General features: G+C 39.1%; 2 protein-coding genes across 3 annotated transcripts in view; one reads left to right on the top strand and one right to left on the bottom strand.

Annotated features, from left to right (window-relative positions):
* GATB (glutamyl-tRNA amidotransferase subunit B) overlaps positions 1-20,334 on the bottom strand; it is a 92,377-nt gene extending 72,043 nt beyond the window's left edge. For both annotated transcript variants that reach the window (XM_021698933.2, XM_044912600.1), the window contains exons 1-2: positions 20,159-20,334; positions 18,091-18,241 (exon numbers count right to left, since the gene is read on the bottom strand). In XM_021698933.2, coding sequence (XP_021554608.1) covers positions 18,091-18,241; positions 20,159-20,334 — 327 coding nt within the window. The remainder of the gene's footprint in view (positions 1-18,090; positions 18,242-20,158) is intronic.
* On the top strand, positions 944-1,150 carry LOC110588574 (guanine nucleotide-binding protein G(I)/G(S)/G(O) subunit gamma-10-like). Its single transcript, XM_044912601.1, has one exon. The coding sequence runs from the start codon at positions 944-946 to the stop codon at positions 1,148-1,150; it is 207 nt and encodes a 68-aa protein (XP_044768536.1).
* Positions 20,335-21,394: the final 1,060 nt, after the last annotated feature.

The raw sequence follows: 21,394 nt of genomic DNA, 5'->3' as shown, positions 1-21,394 counted from the left end.
AAAAAAAAAAAAAGAAGAAGAAGAAGGTAGCGGGAGGGGGAGAATGAAGCGGGGGAAATCGGAGGGGTAGACGAACCATGAGAGACGATGGACTCTGAAAAACAAACAGGGTTCTAGAGGGGAGGGGGGTGGGAGGATGGGTTAGCCTGGTGGTGGGTATTGAGGAGGGCACATTCTGCATGGAGCACTGGGTGTTATGCACAAACAATGAATCATGGAACACTTCATCTAAAACTAATGATGTAATGTATGGGGATTAACATAAGAATAAAAAAAAATTAAAAAAAAAAAGAAAGAGAGGTTAAATTTATATCACAGAAATACAAAGGATTATAACAGACTACTACAATTATATGCCTACAGATTGAACAACCTATAGGAAGTGGATAAATTCCTAGAAACATACAACCTTCTAAGACTGAATCAGTAAGAAACAGAACATCTGAACAGACCAATTATAAATAATGATATTGAATCAGCAATCAAAAAACTCCCAACAAAGTCTAGGACCAGACGGCTTCATGGGTGAACTCTAACGAACATTTAAAGAAGAGTTAACACCTATCCTTTTCAAACTATTCCAAAAAGTTGAAGAGGAAGGAATGCTTCCAAATTCATTTTAAGAGTCCAGGATTACCTCAGTACTAAATCCAGACAAAGACACTACCAAAAAAAAAAAAAAAAGATTAAAAGACGGTATCCTTCCTGAACATAGATTCAAAAATTCTCAACAAAATGTTAGCAAACCAAATTCAATGATATATTTAATGGTCATACACCACAATGAAATGTGATTTATTCCAAGGATATAAGGATGGTTTAATATCTACAAAAATAATCAACGTGATATACCACATTAACAAAATGAAGGACAATAATCATACGATCATTTCAAAAAAACAAAAAAAGTATTTGATGGCCTTCGGAGCCCAGCGCCGCCGCCATGTCTTCTGGGGCCAGCGTGAACCCCCTGCAGCGCCTGGTGGAGCAGCTCAGGCTGGAGGCTGGCGTGGAGAGGATCAAGGTCTCGCAGGCAGCTGCAGAGCTTCAACAGTACTGCCTGCAGAATGCCTGCAAGGATGCCTTGCTGGTAGGTGTTCCAGCTGGAAGCAACTCCTTCCGGGAGCCCAGATTCTGTGCTTTATTCTAAAGGCTATAAGGAAGAAGTTCACTGAGGAATGCTTTTAAGCACAAAGTGATGAATAACTAGCTGCCTCCAAGTCTCAAGAAAACACTTTTCTCCAGACAAATGACTCTTAGATATTTCAGACCTTTCCTTGGCCTGGTCCTATAACCAAAATTCTATAGAATTATGAGTTTCTAATCAGATAAGGAAACTGGGTGAGAGGGAAGACTTTAGATAATAATGGCCAGACTCTTTTGGTAAAGTGCTTTTATATTAAACAAAAATGTTACCACCAAATACACCTCTTTCATAAGCGAATTACTGGTGTTTCTATACCTGGAATATTATGTTTGTTTTATTTACTCGATGTTTACATTTTGGGAAGGCAAACATTTTTGTTTGTTAAAAAACTGAATATTTGTAATTTGTTGTTCCTAAGATTTTCATACCATAACAAAACTTGTTCTTTTCTCCTGAATTTACTGTTTCTAAATGAAGACAAGCAAGTGTAAAACTGGGGGAAGAAAAGGCTTTATTAATCAAATGATGTCTTGATTTTTCTAAATGAGAAGATTGTTTTATTTGTAACACTAAACATGGGAGCTATTTCTTAGCAAACTTGTTTGGAAAGATTCATGTTGTGTTGTGTATTAGATTGCCCCATCTTGTGTATGAAGCAGATTTGGTCTTCGTCATCTTAAGTTCCTCTACTTTATGGTTATGGTTGTACTTAAAAAAAAAAAAAAACTACATTATTTCATGTCTTTAAAAAAATGTTTAAATGTGTTTCTCAGAACACTGCAAATGATTAAAAACAAAATAATGTGAAAATACTACAACCTAAATAAATTCTTAATGTCACAAGTGTTTAAAAAAAAAGTATTTGACAAAATTCAACATCCATTTATGATAAAAACTCACAACAAAATGGGTATAGAGGGAATGTACTTCAACGTAATAAAGGCTATATAGGACAAACCCACAGCTAACATCATACTCAATAGTGAAAAGCTAAAAGCTTTTCCGCTAAGATCAGGAACAAACAAGAATGCCCACTCTTGCCACTTTTATTCAACACAGTACTAGAAGTCCTAGTCCTAGCAACTGGACAAGAAAAGAAATAAAAGGCATCCAAATTGGTAAGGAAGAAGTAAAACTGTCACTATTTGTAGATGACAGATACTATATATAGAAGACCCTAAAGACTCCACCAAAAAACTATTAGAAAACAAATTCAGTTGCAGGATACTAAATTAATATAGAGAAACTGGTGGTGTTTTTGTAATAATGAAATATCAGAAAGAAAATATAAGAAAACTATCCCATTTACAATTGCATCAAAACAAACAAACAAACAAAACATACCTAGGAATAAACGTACCCAAGGAAAGATCTGTACTCCGAAAACTATTAAGACACTGATGAAAGATGTTGAAGATGACACAAATAAATGGAAAGATACACCATGCTCATGGACTGGGAGTTAATATTGTTAAAATGTCCATACTACCCAAAGCAATCTACAGATTCAATGCCATCCCTATCAAAATATCAACAGCATTTTTCACACACCTAGAACAAATAATCCTAATATTTGTATGGAACCACAAACGACTCTAAATAGCCAAAGCAATCTTGAAAAAGAGTAACAAAGTTGGAGGTATCATGCTCCCAGATTTTAAACTATACTTCAAAATTGCAGTAATCTAAACAATATAGATTACTGGAACAGAATAGAGGGCCCAGAAATAAACCCATTCTTATATGGCCCATTAATCCATGACAAAGGAGACAATTATATACAATGGGGGAAAAGACAGTCTCTATAATAAGTGGTGATGGGAAAATAGGACAACCTCATGGAAAAGGATGAAACTGGACCACTTGTACACCATATATAAAAAGAAATTCAAATGGATTAAAGACCTAAGTGTAAGACCTGAAACCATAAAACTCTTAAAAGAAAACATAAACAGTAAATTCCTGGACATTGGTCTTAGCTGTATATATATTTGGATCTGTCTTCTCAGGTGCATGGAACTACATCAAACTAAAAAGCTTTTGTGTTGGTGAAGGTAATCATCAACAAATGAAAAGGTAAGCTATTGAATGGGAGAAGATTTCCAAATGATATATCTGATAAAGGGTTAATATCTAAAATATATAAAGAATTCATACAACACCAAAAAACCCACAAACGTACCAATTAAAAAACAGGTAGAGGACCTGAATAGACATTTTTCCAAAGAAGATATACAGATGACCAACAGGCACAAGATGCTCAACATCACTAATCTTATGGGAAATGTAAATCATAACCATAATAAGATACTACCTCACACCTGTCAGAATAGCCAATATGAAAGAAGACAAGAAAAAGCAAGCATTGGTGAGGATGTGGAGAAAAGAGAACCCTCATGCACTGTTGGTGGGAATATAAGATGGTACAGCCACTATGGGAAACAGTATGGAGATTCCTCAAAAAATTAAAAATAAAACTACCATACCATCCAACAATTCCACTGCTGAGTATTTATCTGAAGAAAAGGAAAATATGAATTTGAAAAGATACATACACCTCTATGTTCACTGTAGCATTATTTATGATAGCCAAGATAGGGAAGCAACGTAACTGTCCATCAACTGATGAATGGATAAAGAAGTGGTGTATATATACCCAATGGAAAATTACTCAGTCATAAAAAAGAATGAAATTTTACCATTTCATGGATAGACCTAGAAGGTATTATGGTAGGTAAAGACAGAGAAAGACAAATACAGTATGATTTCACTTACATGTGGAAACTAAAAAACAAAACAAATGAATAAACAAAACAAAGAGTCATAGATACAGAGAACAAAATGGTGGTTGCAGCGGGGGGGATTGGTGAAATAGACAAAGGGGATTAAGAGACACAAACTTTCAGTTTTAAAATGAGTAAGTCACGAGAGGTAAAGTACAGCATAGGGTATATAGTCAATAATATTGTAATAATTTTGTATGGTGACAGATGGTAATTATACTTATTGTGGTGATCATTTCATAACGTATAGAAACATCAAATCACTCTTGTACACCTGAAACTAATATTGTATATCATTTATACTTCAATTAAAAAAATAAAGGCAATGTGTGAGAATGTGCATTCTTGCACAACTAAGGGGAAATTTTGAAAGAGCTCAATCACTTGATCTGTGTCTGTGACAGAGACAGACAATATGAGCTTGGATGTGTACAGATCTCAGCCTTAACTGGTATAAAGAACTGCAATCAGACAGCAGAGACATCTTGGTGGCAGAAGAAAGGAAGCCAGAAAGAGGTACAAAGATGCCTTTCCTGCCCCATTCTGAGTCACTCACATTCACAGCCTTGGGCACAGCCCTAGCTCCACGGTTACAACCTCTATTCCTTCCTATAAGGTTTCTATCTTAGTAAAGTGTCAGCCCAGACTTTGTGTTAAAACAAAACACAAAAGTTTTCCCTAAGAATTAATCACAAGTTTATTCTCAGGCAGGATTGAGGGACAAATTTACTAACTCCATGGTCTAGGAGCCCCCAAGCTAAGAGATAAACATGAAAAATGGTTTAGATCTGCAGCACCTGGCAAAAGCCAATGTAAAAAGCTCTTTGGAGACACTGGTTCTCAATCCAGCCACAAGATTCCCATTAATAAAGCCCTGTCAAACACGACTTCATAATCCAAAGTTACAAAATACACAAGAAGATCACTTAGCCAGAATCAGCAGACACACCAAAAGCAGAACAAGACAGCCTAAGAACTTCAGGTAACGGAATTACTGAACACAGACTATAAAATAAGTAGATTTAAAATTACTAAAAAAATAAAGAACTGAACACATAAAAAGGGAATAAGATACTTTCAAAAAGACAGGAGACATTTAAAGGAGAAAAACAGAATTTCTATAAATGGAAGATACTCTCAGTGAAATAAAAAAGCTCAATGGTTATGTTAAAGAGCCGAGTAGACATAACAGAGAATTTGTGAACCAGGAGAAAGTGTAGAGAAAATTTTCCTGGATGAAACATACAGCAAAGATCCTAAAAGAATGTGCCATTATAATCACTATTTGCATAGCGATATGTAAAGCTGAAAACTGCCCACAGTTAGGGCTGCTCTCTTTATGGTAGTTCTGGAGAAAGTCAGGCTAATTAGGTTAGGTTTCCTTTCATCAATTTCTTCTTCTGAATTGGCACTCTTTTCCTCTTTTCTCTCTCCCCAGACCTCTCACCTAGTGGATGTTGTAACAGTGCATATAATCAGTGTTAGTGCTGAATAGTCAATGCCTCTGTGTGTCTATCAGCATGTGGACACAAATCTATAAGCATTACATCTGTCAATACTATTATGTTTTGAAATATACGCGTACCTGCAAAATAACAGCACCTACTCGCAACTCCAATTATGGTGGGATACAGATTGGAAGCTTAAGCATGAGTTCTAATCTGACTGGGACACTGAGCAACTGTGTGACTGTGGGCAAGTCACAACAGCAGTTCTCTCCGTATAAATTAAAAGGACTAAATTGAGTAATTTTCAGGATCTCTTCCTACTCCTTTCTCATACTGTTTATAACTTTAAGAAGCTCACAAACTTCATACCACTCATGTAGTTCATATTGTAGGACAGGTTTCTGTATGGAACCTTGTTATTTACATTAACAAGTGATAACTGGCCCTTCTGGGCTAGAGCAGACCGGAAGTAATGATTGAGAAGTGGAAAATGAACAAAAAGGGGTTCCTTGAGTCAAATATACTGACAGTAGCTTAAAAAAGGTGAGGGGTAGATGACTATAATAACAAGAAAAAAGTCTGTTATAGGAAACCTAAGAAGAATGGCTATTTTTAGCCATTTACTGCAGGATCAGATAGCTTCACACATCTCGACAGCCCTTGAAGGCTCCATTATGTGACAACACTGAGCAATAATTGATGTTGCCGATAGCCTTGAGTAATCAAGAAAAAGTTGGCTTATATGTTCAATATACCCTATGTAAAAGTTGGAAAGTATAAAATGCATTTTAGAAAGATTCCCCTCTTGATCTCGGGGTTCTGAGTTTGAGCTCCACGTTGGGTGTAGAGATTACCAAAAAAATAAAATAAACTTTAAGGGGTGCCTGGGTGGTGCAGTCGGTCAAGCATCCGACTCTTGGTTTTTTTTCAAAGATTTTATTTATTTATTTGAGAGAGCGAGAATGAGAGACAGAGAGCATGAGAGGGAGGAGGGTCAGAGGGAGAAGCAGACTCTCTGCTGAGCAGGGAGCCCGATGCGGGGCTCGATCCCGGGACTCCAGGATCATGACCTGAGCCGAAGGCAGTCGCCCAACCAACTGAGCCACCCAGGCGCCCCCGACTCTTGGTTTTGGCTCAGGTTGTGATCTCAGGGTTGTGAGACTAAGCCCTGCTGTTTAGCGTGGAGTCTGCTTAGGACTCTCTCTCCCTCTGCCCCTATCTCCCACATGCACACTCACGCTCTCTCTCAAATAAATAAATCTTAGAAAGATTCCCGTAACGAGGTTAATATCAAAAGGGTTTTAGACACCAAGAACAATCTTTCATTTGGACTCTTCATGTATGTGCATTTAAGTATATGCAATTATATAGAGAAGTACTTATTAAGGGTGTTATATACATGTTGTATACAAAGTCCTGTCAAGTGGCCCAAGAAAAATCCATGAACTACTTTTTAGAGACTTATAATCAAACACAAAAATCCCTATAAACAAGGCACCTGGGTGGCTCAGTCAGTAAATCATCTGCCTTCAGCTCATGATCCCAGAGTCCTGGGATCAAGCCCCAAGTTGGGCTCCCTGCTCAGCCAGGAGTCTGCTTCTCCCTCCCCCTGCTCTTGCACTCTTGCTCTCTCTCTCTCCCTAATAATATCTTTGAAAAATCCCTATAAACAATATACATAAAAGAATGGTCAACTGTATGAAACATATATATATTGATACAAAGCAGAAGTGTTAATAGAGGCAGATTCCATGTGGGGAATACTGCAGGCAAGACTGCTACAGAGGTGAGGGAGGTGAAAACAGTCGGAAAGAGGGAGGCTTTCGAGAATCCATGGAAAGTTGGGAAATGATCCATGACAGGGAAAGAGTCAAATGTTTCCCACGTGAGGGGAGGTGAGGTTATGCTGCCTACTGACCATGTATGTCCATTATCATCATGAGTCATCTGAATTCATGGGAGACAGCCAGTTAATGACATCTGAAAGCAAGCCTGGGCCATCAGAAGAGTTTAAGAGCTGAGAGGGAAGCTTTCCACATTTGTGTGTATGAGCTCACAGACACACCGCTTTCATAGGGACAAAGGTCACAGGGCAAAGCTCCTCACTCCTAGAACACCCTACTTTACAAAGGAATGAAAGAAAACCATCAAAGTGACTTGGAGAGTGACTGGCACGATTAAAGTGTGAGAATACAATGTAATTATAAATTCTACAGATTACATTAAAGCAAACCATTGAAATGGAAAAAAATTTTAATAGAAAAATGTCACATTCTGTCTTCGTAGTCAAACTAAACATCATCTAGTGTGAATTTACAGAGAGGTAAATATAGATCTGATTATAAATGTATGCATTTAAACACTTCCCTAATGCTGTGTTCTTGAATTTTTATTTCGCTTAGAAGTTTTCAGTTACAAACAACTTTCATAATTACATTTAGAATTAAGAGTTAAGAAAGCACTTCAGCCTAATGCTCTCTAGAACTAGTCAAGTATTTCTAAATCTATTACGTCCTTCAAAACAAAAGTTATTACCAGTATCTGCTATGTTCAGAGAACTAGGATATTGACAGCTAACTTTATTATTTTAAGATTTTATTTATTTATTTGACGGAGGGAGACACAGCAAGAGAGGGAACACAAGCAGGGGGAGTGGGAGAGGGAGAAGCAGGCTTCCTGCCGAGCAGGGAGCCCGTTGTGGGGTTTGATCCCAACATCCTGGGATCATGACCTGAGCCAAGGGCAGATGCTTAACAACTGAGCCACCCAGGAGCCCCAGACAGCTAACTTTAAATAAATACGTCCTAAGAAACTTAAAAATTAAGTTAATCTCAAAGCATTTTACAAAACATTCACATTATCATTTCTTTAAGGGGCAAGATCCCTTATGGTACAATTGGCATACATGTTTAAATATGAATCTCTAGTATAAAGCATGGTCTCTCCATTGTTTGTTTCCAGAGGGCAGGCATCACATCAGATTCACATCATATTTTTCCGCCTCTTCATTCCCCTTCGCCTTGCTACTAACAGTAATACAGTTAACCCTTGAACAACACAGGTTTGTACTGTGCAGGTCCACTTATACATGGATTTTTTTTTTTTTTGATACATACAGAATATTATAAATGTATTTTCTTTTCCTTATAATTTTTTAATGTTTTCTTTTCTAGAAGCTTTATTATAAAAATGCAGTATATAATACATATAACCTACAAAATATGTTAATTGACTATGTTATCAGTATGGCTTCTGGTCAACAGTCGGCTATTAGTAGGGCGCCTGGGTGGCTCAGTCGGTGAAGTATCTGCCTTTGGCTCAGGTCATGATCCCAGGGTCTTGGAATCTAGCCCCACATTGGGCTCCCTGTTCAGCGGGGAGTCTGCTTCTCTCCCTCTCCCTCTCTCCCCTGCTTGTGCTCTCTCTCTCTCAAATAAATAAATAATAAGTAAAATCTTAAAACAAAACAAAACAGTGGGCTATTAGATACATTTTTGGGGAGTCAAAATTATATCTGGATTTTCGACTGCGTGCCTCTAACCCCTATGTTGTTCAAAGGTCAACTGTACATACTCTTGTGCATAAAAGTTTTGTAGAATGTGGTAAACAATGTTCCAGTTTTCATTCCATAGCTGCCAGAGCCAATTCCAAACATCTTTGATACTGTAAAACCTCAAATGCTTTTTTAGACAGGCCAATCGCAAGAAAAGAGGATAAGGGAAAAGAGCTGTTATGGCCCTTTCCCCAGTTCTGGAAACAACAGACATCCATAGCGACTAGGGGGTTCTGTGTTATGGATAAGAGCTTTCAAACAAGCAAAACAAGAGCAGAGTCACTACTTTCTAATTAACCTAATTGTGGTGCAGCCTGATTATCAGAAGTAGTTATCTACGGGCCATAGCTGAGCAACCTACCAGCTGGCATCAGCAGAGGTAACAATGTCCTCCTTGCTTTCTCCTGCATAGGGACTGACAGCAGGAGGGGACAAGCATTTCAAATGAGAGTGAGTGTGTGTGTGTGTCACCAAGCAGGTTTGCACCTGCATCAATTTCACACAAACTTGATGAAATCTCACCATTACTGGAAACATTAGAAAATTATGAAACAAAGAGATGTGTAAATTTGACATATTATCAAACAAATATGTTTTCTTTCCTATTTTTCTTCCCATGTCATATCTCATGTACAAAGTATTATAAGTAGAGAAATTAGAATAACACTGATAAATCGGTAATAAATTCTAAGCAGTAACCTAAGATTCTGTCTAAATTCTATAGACATCATTTATTATAATTATTTAATTATAATTATGTAATAAATTAAGGAAGATTCCATACCAGAGTAAGGAGTTTTACTAGGTCAAAATAATGAGTGAGGCTGAATCCCTGCTAATAAAAACAAAGAATGCTGTCCTTAGTTTAGCTGTAATCCTGCCTATAAGCAAGAAAATGGGCTGAATGACCTTTTCAGTCTGAAGATTTATGATGGAATTTCTTATAATTCTAAAACTAAAGGTAAAATAAGAAGATAAAATGCCTGTGGTTCCAAGAAACATTCAGAAGGGTCATCAATCAGAATGGGGATGGGGGGGTTGTAACCACTGGTCAAAACAGCAGCCTAAGTGATACACAGCTGGGGGTATAGACACACTGGGGGTGGGAGGGAGAAGGGGGATGAGAACAAGTATTCTATCTATACACACAGTTATATAAACATATAAATTTATAAACACACACACAGCCAAGCTCAAAAGCGAGAAAGGAAATCTGGGTCCTGTGGCAGTAGAGGAACTCAAAGCCATGTATCACCCAAGGGTAACCATAAGAGATGGGATGGCAAAGGGGTTATGAGTACAAACCTGGAAGCCAGACTGCTGGGTCTGTATCCAGCTCCTCTACTTACTTTCCAACTGGGATGATGATGAGAACTTCCCGATAGTCAATACAAGATTAAAATAAGTCAACACTGGAGCACCCGAGTGGCTCAGTCGGTTAAGCGTCTGCCTTCTGCTCAGGTCATGATCCCCGGATCCTGGGATCGAGCCCCACACTGGGCTCCCTACTCAGTGGGGAGCCTGCTTCTCCCTCTTCCCTCTTTTCCCACTGGTGCTCACTCTCTCTAATAAATAAATAAAATCTTTAAAAAAATAAATAAGTCAACACATATGAAGAGAGCACCTAGAACAGTGCCTGCCACAGAGCAAGCACTCAGTAAATGTTAGTTGATTTTACCACTATCATTATTATGAACCAGGCTGAAAGGACACCAGACGTTGGCGATATAAAGCCTCCCAGAAACAAAAGTCAAGGCTGTGAGACAACTGGGGCAGGGAACTGGGAACCACAAAATCCTGGTCCAGTCAAAAACTCTTCTGCCACCCACCGGAGGAGTTGATAGGGAGGAGGCCACCCGCCTCAAGCCAAAGGTGAAAAGAGAGTCTTGAGAAATCAGAGCCTCTGGCCCTGTACCTGACTTGGGTGTGGGGCTTGAATGTTGGCACTATCCAAGCTGAGTGACAGTAACATAGAAACAGTTCATTTAAATAAAGCCCAATGGGCCATGGTAGAGGCTGCCATGAATTCGTCCCACAGAGTGACTGCCACAGTCTAGGGTAGAGTCTTCAGGTGGAAAAATCCTACTGAGTACTGAGCAGAATACATAAAAACAAATCCACACCTAGACATGTCCTGGTTAAAGCTATCAGAGAGAAAAATCAGATTACTTACAAAGGATGCAGACTTTTCTCATCAGCAATAATACAGGCCTGAGGACAATGGAATCATGTCTGCAGCATGCTGAAGGGAAATAACTGTCAGCTTAGAATTCTGTACTATCATTCAAGAGCTAGAAATGATTGGAGGCACAGAAAAACTCAGAGAGTGCCTCACCCACAGGCCCAGAATGCAAGGAATATTGACTCAGGCAAGAAAGAGCTTCAAAAAGGAGAGATGTCAGAAACAGTGTTTGCTAAGAAAGGAAAAAAACCAGACGGGAGCTTCCTCAACCTTCCACAACCCAACCTAGAAAGTCACCTTTACCCATGGGTTGGAGGGACATATCTTCCCTGAGATTACAGAGGGAAAGCTGTCTTTCTCCCTGTGCCCTGAGGATCCCTCGTTTTCTCAGGAACCTGACTCTATGAGTAATTTCCTCTTCTCTATGTTATTCCTTTAAAGCTAACTTTTGATTGTTTAACAATTTATTGCAGGCAGGTATTTTGAAATAATTTATAATGAAAACCAGCAGTTCCTGCCACCCTCACCCGCCAGTCCTGTTCCCTGGCAGCAACTATCTTCAGATCTTTGAGCTGTCTTGTCATATTTATCTTCCTATTTTTAAGTAATATGCAGTGCCAGGGGACCTTTGGAAAATCCATCACCTGCTGGCCAAGGCTGCTGGCCATTTGCCATGTGACAATCCTTCCTTAATCTGGGAAAAAGATAAGAGTCGATAGCTGTCCCAATGACACAGTGTTCTTGTTTTAGAACACAGAACACCAAGACTTGGCCCATTCCATTCCCAAGAGATAATTTAAAGAAGTTATAAGGCAAGATATTTCACAATATTTTTTAATATTACTCTGTCTCATAAGAATTTACCCATACTTGCTACTGTATTCCATTTCTATTCAAGAACAAAATATGCCATCCTTAAGTGCAACCCCATGGTAAGGTGAATAACATTAAAGTCTGAAAAGTCAAACCGGTAGGTAGGTAGGTAGGTTACTTCACCCCCCAAGGAAGCAGATACCCCCACCACATGTGTGAATTTGGGTATGATTAATCTAGAATGTGGAGGAGCCTATTCCTCCTAAGAGCATGGTAAGGGTGGGAGTTATAGGTGGGGGTTGGTGGGTGTGGGGAGTACATCACTATTTGGACTTTGGGAACAAAAAAGATATCTGACCAGTAGAAGGCTGAGAAAACAGTAGAGGTAATATTTGATTACTTAATATCACCTTTACATAAAATTTTTAAAAACTTCATTGAAAACCCTTTTGACTAATAATCTGTCTCTCGAGAGCTCTAAATCTTTCACTCATTGCCTTATTTTTAAAAATTAAAAACAAAACAAAATAAAACCAAACCCCCAACCAACCTAGGGCCTGAAAAGGAGAAAGACGCCTCCCCTAATCTGTGGCCAAAAATGTTCCTAGAGCACATTCTTACATTACTTTTTTCGGTCCATTATGTCAATTCAGAATGTAACTTCTGATAATGATAGATGAGAATTTAGTTCTTTTATTTCCCAATATCCTAGTTATATCAGAGTTGGTTCTTCTACTATTATTATTATTAAGTAAATATGTTTCTCTGCTGAGCTGTTAAGTATACTATGATTACATTTCCTTTCTTGAACATTTTGTTTTTCTGGAGTTGATGGGGCTTCATTTCATCATTTGCTTAATATTTTATTACCTATTGCTTATTATTCTCAAAGACTCCAGTGTATATGTGAAATTCTTGTGTCTATACAAACATTAGATATCTGCTATTCCCACTACACGACACTTTTTTTTTTTTCTTGAAATCACTCTGTTCTGGAGCCGTCCATCCTCTTTTCCAACCAGATTCCCTGGGCCCGTTGCAGAGCTGGCAATCTGGAACCTCTCCATCACCCCAGTAGGTTCTGATGATAGTGAAAGGCCAATTTTTTGAGAACCTGACTATCTGAAAATATCACTGTTCTACTGTCACACTTAATTTATAGTGCTGGATACAGACTTCTAAATTAGAATGACTTTTTTTCCTTCTAAGATTTTTTTTTAAGGCACTCTTTCATTCTCTCCTAGCTTTAAGTGCTGCTTTTTAAGAAGTCCAATGACTTTCTGATTCCCAGTCCTTTGCATGTGACCTTTCTTTTCTTCTTTGTTCCAGTATCTTATCTCTATCCCTGGCATTCTTACACTTCATGATCACATGCCCGTATGTGAGACTATTTTTATTCCTTGCACTGGGTCCTTGGCAAGCCCTTCCCATTTGGAGATTCAGGTCCTTCAGTTCTGGGAAATTAATCTGTGTTGTTTGATAGCTTCCTCTCTTCTGTCTTCTGGAACTCCCATGAATCAGATGTTGTACGTCCTAGACCAAGTCTCTAATTTTCTTATTTTATCCCCTGCTGTCCAATTCACTGTATGTGTGTTACACTTTCTGGAAGATTTTCTTGACTTTATCTTCTAACTCTCTTGGATTTTTTTTTTTGTGCTATCATAATTTTAATTTGAGAGCTTTTTGTTCTGAATCTTTATTTTTAAAAAGTAGTACCATGTTCTTATCTCAAAGATGCATCTACCTTCTCTTATCTGAGGATATTTATAAAAACTTTTAATTTTTAAAGTATTCTTTTACTCTGTGCATTATCTGTTACTTCTTATTTCTTTTTAGTCTTTTTATTTTGGGCCCTGTCCATTATGTTGGAGCACTTCCTCAAATGTCTACTGATTTTTGGCCATTGGTTTATATTTTCAAGTAAGATACTAAAATGCGGATTAAAAGTTCTATGTAGGTATCCAGGGCTTGTTGACTGATGGTCTGCATTCTAGGACAGTCAGGTAGCCAGGCATTTTTTTTTTTTTTTTTTATAGAGACAACCCCCAAGTGTCAGTAACTAAAGTTCTTCCCTCCAGGGACATGTAATCTCCAAACAAATTCCTGCAGATTCCTGCTTGGCAGAGGAGAGGAAGAGGAGAAATGGCTATAATAGGTCACCTGAGCTCCTCAAACAGGGTGGAGAAAAGCACTGGGCAGGCCCTAGAGTCTATATGCAGACACTGTTTGACACCAGTGCCTTTTCTCTGCCTGGGGTTCCCAAGGGGAGTGTGTCACCAGTTGAGTTTCTCCCCAAACTATAGATTCCTATTAGAGTGGGGCAGCTGCAGAGGGTCAAGGAGAGGACCTTAAGTCTATCTGCTCCTCATCCAGACTCTGAATTAACCCCTTGTTTCCACCTCCCCCTGGCCTTTGCAAAACCTAAGGATCCCATATTCGGACCCTTTCTGAGGCTACGCAGGGCATGACATCTCATCTCTCACTAGTGGCTCTTTTTGCAGGCTTTCTGTCCCTTTATAGTTAACTCCGCTCTGCTAAGTCAGCCCTCCTCCATCTACCATCTCTCATGCACTCTGGTCTCCCATTCTCATGCAGGTTTTATAACTATTAGATTCTTTTACTATAATTTTAGTGGGGTTTCTTTGGGGTGGCAAGAGACAGATTAAAATGCACATGTTCAAGCCTCTTTAACTGTCTTTAACTCCCCTTCTTCATTGGTTCCTCATCAGTATTTTTAAAAACTTTATTTTATCGCAGTAAGAACACTTCCCATGAGATCTACCTTTGTTACACATTTTTTTAGTGTATAATATTTTACTGTTGACTATAAGTCATAAGTATTTAAGCCTTCTTAAATTTCTCCAATATTAAGGAAAACAGGACTAATAAAAATGTTCCCCTTGATTCCATGTCTCCTTTCACCTCCTGCATTCTCTCTTCCCTCATAGCCAACCTTCTTAAAACAGTTGCCCACACTCTCTCACCTCTTCTGCAACTTCCTTGTATTTCTCAATCTACTACCACCTACTTTCTACTCCGATCACTCCACTGAAGCTGTTCTTTCAAAGCATACTCCTGTTGATAAATCCAACGGCCACTTCCTGGTCCTCACCTTACTTGACCTCTCAGTAACATTCGAAACCACTATACTCCCTCCTTCTCAAAACACTCTCTTCTTTGGACTTTCTGACACTGTACTCTCCTCACCTCTTCCTACCTCCCTGCAAATGGGATTATATGGTACAGACTATACTTGCCACGCCAGGCTCACCTCTTGCCATGCCATATTCAAGTTCTATGCTACCATGCATGGAACTTCCTTCAGTTCATAGAGCTGTCCTGTTTCTCCTCTGGTCTTTGTGCATCCTATTCACTTTTATTTCGCCAATTTTGCAAATTCTGTCTATCTGTGTTGGCTGGCCCTCCTATGTGCTTCTCAAGCACATATTCTGTATTCTCACCACCAGTATGTTCATTAAAAGGTACTGCAAGTGCCTGCTTACTTGTCCATGCATCATGAGGACAAGACCCATGTCTATTTTTTATCTTGTTCAAAGGTGCGTCACATCAGAGCTTGTACGATGGCTAGTACATGGTAGGCATCCAATAAGTGTCAGCTGAGTGAATAAAGACACAACTGAGAGAGGGAGAATCAAATGCCTACAGAAGACACCCATTATAATGGGCCAGCAGAGCAAATGAATATGATCTCCAAAAAAAGACTTTACATTATAACCTAAATTCTTTTGGTTGCCTTTTTCTATCTTCTTATCAGCGTATTTGACAAATGGTCACCATTTTTTTGTACAAAAACAACCAAATGCTGAGTCAGAATATCATAGCACCAATACACCATCTAAGGGCTTAGAAAAGGGCAACTGACTAAATGTTTCAATACATTTACATAGGTAAATCACAGGGTTTTGAAGTGCTATGGGAATGGCAATGTTTTATTCTGGTAGTTTTGGTATAATTTTGCTCACATACTAAAATAGGTCTTTTTTTTCTTTTCTAAAGATTTTATTTGTCAGAGGGAGAGCGAGAGAGGGAACGGCAGGCAGAGGGAGAAGCAGACTCCCTGCTGAGCAAGGAGCCCGATGTGGGACTTGATCCTACGACGCTAGGATCGTGATCTAAGCCAAAAGCAGATGATTAACCGACTGAGCCACCCAGGCACCCCAAAATAGGTCTTTTAAAGACAGAAACATTTTAGAAGAGGTAGATTAGCTCTGTCAAGAGAATAAGCCCTTAGGCTCCTTAAATCATGAGTGTGGTAGGCTCTGAAGAGAAAAAACAAATCCCAGCTCATGCAAAACTGATTTCTAGACTTTGACTGTAATATAAGCCAAGCTCTCAATGCTCAAATGTCCCCACACACCTTCACTGTTTTACTACTATGCTTATCACTGGGCAAGCACATTCTTCTCTGGTATACAGCAAGAAGTCTTTCAAAGTATGCTGACATTTTAGTTGTTTTGAACGGTCTCTAATATTTGACCACACCTACCCACAATTGAAGAGCCTATTTATGGAAAACATGCCTATCTGCAAATAGATCTATTTCCAAATGTGAACTATAATAAATACTTTGCTGGATACTATATTCTCAGCTGGAAAAACCTAGAAAGAATTCAGAGGTTACATGTAGTCTCTTGATAATGAACTACCATGTGGGGAAAAAAAATGTTTTGAGCTCAGAAGGAAAAAAGGAGGTACTGTGATGAACTGTTTTCCATTTCACCTGTCTGAGTAGATATTACTCTATTTCTACTATATCCGCATCTCTGCCCAAAAAAGAACTCCCACATTTGTAATTGAAAAATTGTCTCTCCCCAAACACAAATGATTTCTCCACAGATAGATAGTCTAAGCCAGAGGGAGGGAGGGGCAGACACCCCTTTATCTGTCTTTCCCCCAGAAAGACTCAAGAGTAAATCAAAGGTGACCCTGGATGGAGTTTGCAGGGATGGGAGTCCTCCACAACAAAAAGCACAAGTAAGGAAAAAGTTCCAAGATAGAGACATTGCCCCAATATAACCAAAGCTCTGGGTATGGCAGACACATCGGAGGCACTGCCCATAACCTTCAACTCTGGGCAGAGACTCTAAGAAAGGTAAATGTGCCTCTGCAAGCCTGCCAATGGTCAAATCAACCAGCTTTCGCTTGTATTTAAGAGTCAGAGAGTATGGAAGTCACCCGTAACAGTCCCTCCTCCTCCCTCCTGATCACCACCATCTATACACATTCCCTCCAAGGATGGCAGGAAATCCCACACCCAGTCAATGCTATATGTCCCGGACAGACTATGGTTTATTTATCACCTCAAATATTCACATTGTTCTTTCCATCCTCTTCTTCAAAATCCAGCCAACCATATGAAATTATATGATAGCAATCTTGCTGATGAGTACAATGGACCTAGTCATTCCTTGGGTTTAAGTGAAAATGAGCAGATAAATGAATAGTTAACTCAATGCCTATTGTGGTTGAATTTTTCTCTCCATTACTGACCACTTAGTTTTCAATAATCACAATCATTATTGATCTGACACTGTAACATCATGCGTCATATGCTGTTTCCTGTGGCTAGACTCCTCCTCCTCCTTCATTTATCTGCCTAACTCCTCTCTGACTTCTCAGATAACTCAGACACCACCTCTTCCAATAAGCTTTCCAATCGTACTCATACCTCAGTTTCTCACAATAATCCTTCTCTTACAGAAGTAGGTGTCCCTCCTCTGGATTCCAAAACCATGCTTACATATCACCTTCACAGGTGTAATCACACAGTACCCTATTTGTTTATAAGTAGACACTTTTATAAGACACTTCTCCCTACCTAGTTTTTACACCCCTCAAAGGCAAAGATTGTCACTCATCTTCATGTTCTAGTTCATGGCACAGTGTCTGGTATTTTGTAGACATTTTAAAATGTGTGTGAAATGAGTGAATACATGTATGAACAAACAGATGACGTTTAGGCTTAGAAACAGAATTACAGAGATGGGTCTTTAGAAGACATTTAGTTCATCCTACTTCCCTAAATTCCCTAAAAAAGTATTTTCTAAGAGTTGTGCCAAGCTGTGAAAACAAGGAAACCAATACCTATGTCCAATAAAAGAGAAACATTTTTTAATGAAAATATGATTAAATAAAAACCTTACCGGCAGAGTTCCAGGCAGAGATGCATCAAAAAAAGATACCAAAGAATTTGGAGGTGCTGCAAAGTGGACTTGAGATCCAGAGAAGAGTTTAGAGTTGGAAGAGATCTGGGCATGAATTTCCAAACCTACCACAGCTTCCCACTCGTGTTCGCTAAAGAGAAAGAAAGAATCATTAAGAAGTAGTTAGATCCATCACTATGCATGAATTTCTACGACCCTAAACCACACGTGGTAATTTGCTATTTGTGTTTTTAACTTAAAACAGATTTTAGATTCTTACATTTAAAAATATGTCATATTGTGTCAATGACTGAATCAAAAGCAATTCATGATGAACATCTACAAGACCAGCAAAATAAAATTCATTTACAACACGGTACATAGGAAGAGTTCACTGTACAAAGAGGAAGGTGATGAAGGAAAAATATGGCATCTTGAAACAATTTAGAAATGGCTATCAGATGACGTCTGCTTAGTTGACTCTAGTGAAAAGCAGTATTTTCTAGATTAACTGTCCTTTATCAATTAATAACTCAGTAAATGAAAGCTTACCTTGCAAACATTTTTAGAATTAACATAAACATCATGCTTCTATTACTAGAGAAATAATGGTGAATAGCTGTATATCTTATTTAAAAAGGAAGGGAAATTCTCTGTCACGTTTTGAACCATAACAATGGCTTGCAAGTAAAATGGTCAGAGTGACACAGATATAACAGATCATCACTAAATCATACTCTTCCTGAGATTTTGGGCAAATGAAAACATTAAACCATCAGATGTGGGTTTTTGTTTTTTTTTTTGCCCCCAAATCACTTTCAATTCCCTATAGTTTCAGGTTCCTCTGTTTATGCTTGATTGCTATCAAATCTAAGAAGTTGTTAAATCCTATAATAACCTCTCCTACTCTGTTGGATCTGTCTGAACACACAGGTCTCTCTAGGTTTGCATAAGCGTGCTTATTCCTTCTGAAACCATATATCCTGGACAATGCCTGTTTACACACACTCCCTCTATACCTTGTTCCTATCCTGCTCTTCTCCCAAGCAATTTTCTGTATTATCTAGATTTTTGTTTACATGTACTGGGTTTTGTTCCAATTATTTCAACACATGAAGTCCTATATCTACAGTACTGTGAGAAGATTAATTCCTTCTTTTTAAAGTTTGGAAGCACCGCCAGCAATTGAGAGGAAATAAATGAAAAACTCATCAGAAATTCTGCATTCACTAAAACATCATTCAAAACTATTTTTGCAGTTTCGTTACATGAGAGAAAAAAATACAGTCAGATGATCTAATTTATGAAAGGAATAGAAGCTGAATGCTTCTGGACATTTTCCCCTCTGATGCTCCAACAGAAAAGCAAAAATGATGCCAACTTAACTATCTCAAAGGCTAGTGATTAGTAAACACGTGCCTTGTTTCTGTATTTAAAAAGAAACTATGTAAGTCTTATAAAGTATAAACAGATGTTCAGAGGATATCTAACAAAATAAGCCAGACTAATCAGAGGGAAGATCTCTTGTATTGACTGCATCCTCCTAGGTCTAGAAACACGTTCAACATGAAACGCCTCCACAGACAGTGGTGTTTTCGGAGTAATGACATTAAGCCACCACCATCCTGAGCTCGTAGGTAAAGACTCCCTTTCTACTTTAAGAACACTGCTGTCCCATAGTAGCGCTAAATAAATGTCAGTTAAATAAGATCCCGCTTTCTGGTGCCACCGACCCCTTGTGCTATTAGTAAGGTGACTGAATCCACTTTTCTGTGTGTGTAGTTTTACATTCAAGAAAAGACCTGCGATTTTACACTCGAGAATTCCCCATATATGCCTACCTATTCGAAGAGTGTTTTATGTGTGGAGGAGGAGCTGACAGAAAGCTAGTTTTGTGCTTTCATTTTAGGTTTCAGGGCTGAAAGTTATAGCCCAACCTCACTCCCCCCCTACTCCCCCTCCCCATCAAAACGTCTAGACTGAAGCGGGGCTGTAGTGGCCATCACCTCCCCAGTCCCGCAGTTCCACCTCACGCTTAAATGGGTATTAATGGTATGAAATAGTATACCCTTTCCTTGACTTCTGGGCGGTGATGAGGGGCTGCTGAGCCACGGAGCTCTGTCCCCTTTTCCTCCTGGACGTGAACCCAATCGCAGCCCCTCTTCCGTGGCGAGAACCGCCGTCAATGTAGGCTAAAACCCAACGCTTTCCAACACAGGACCAGCGCTTCACGGGCGCCGCCATTGCCCCGCCAGGGTCCTTGTCAGCTGATACAGTCTCCTTCTTCCGCGAGGCTCTCTGGGAAGCGTAGTTCTAAAAAACGAGTAAAACTTATTAGGCTCACACCGGAAGACTACTATTCCCGGTGAGCATTGCGGAACCCTGGCGGGGAGCGGAGGGAAGGAGAAATAGAGGAGAGGGTGGGAGGGCTTCTGGGTCGGGAGGTGTGACTCCTCCTAGCGGGGAGTTGGGGAGGTTTGTGGCGGGGCGCGTGTGGATGAGTTTGAAAGAGAGCAGGTGGTGCGGAGATCAAAAGCTGAGAAACCTGGCCGGGATTTTATACCTCGGTTAACTCTTACAGCTGAAGTAAATGAACTTGACATCTCTGGGAAAACTTCCGAACCTCCAAGTCCACTCAGTTATTTTCTCTGTTTACTCTGCTAGTTCACACACTAATTTGTGCATTAATGCAACAAATACTTATTTGCATGCCTACTTTCTTAGTCACTGACGAGTGAGCCAGACATTTATGGCCACTATTCTCGTAGAATGTAAGCATTGTTGGGAGAGACATACAGAAAAGTTACAAAAATAGGACACTTTCATGTAGGTGGTAAGTGCTGTATTTAAGCAGAGGTGCTTGGAGACAAACAGACCTAGATTGTACCTTCAGGTACATTTTAACTTATTTTCCTTTTTGTACTTGCTCAGTATTTGACACACTTTTCCTTACATGCAAAAAAGCCTTGATAGCAGATGCCATCATCCCAACAGACTAATTTCCCGCTTTGAAACTCAAATCCTTCTGAAACTCCCATTGATGTATTTGAGCACACAATTTAGAATAGTCATTCAGCTGTTCTCTATTTTAGCACCTATTTTACTTCTCCATATTATGCTTATGACTATCTGATGTTTATCTTCTGTCTCCACAAGCTCCTTGAGAATGGGGAATTTGTCTTATTCAACCAAGTATTATCATAGTACAAAGTAAGCCCCTTAAAAATATTTGTTGGATGAAGTAGTGCAGTGTGGAGAATGTGTTTGATAAAGAACAGAGTGGACACCGTTTGGAGTAGTAGTT

The sequence above is a fragment of the Neomonachus schauinslandi genome, chromosome 2 (genome assembly GCF_002201575.2).
Source record: "Neomonachus schauinslandi chromosome 2, ASM220157v2, whole genome shotgun sequence".
NCBI lineage: Eukaryota > Metazoa > Chordata > Mammalia > Carnivora > Phocidae > Neomonachus > Neomonachus schauinslandi.
The sequence above is the reverse complement of the archived record's forward strand: the minus strand, read 5'-3'. Positions and strand labels throughout refer to the sequence as shown.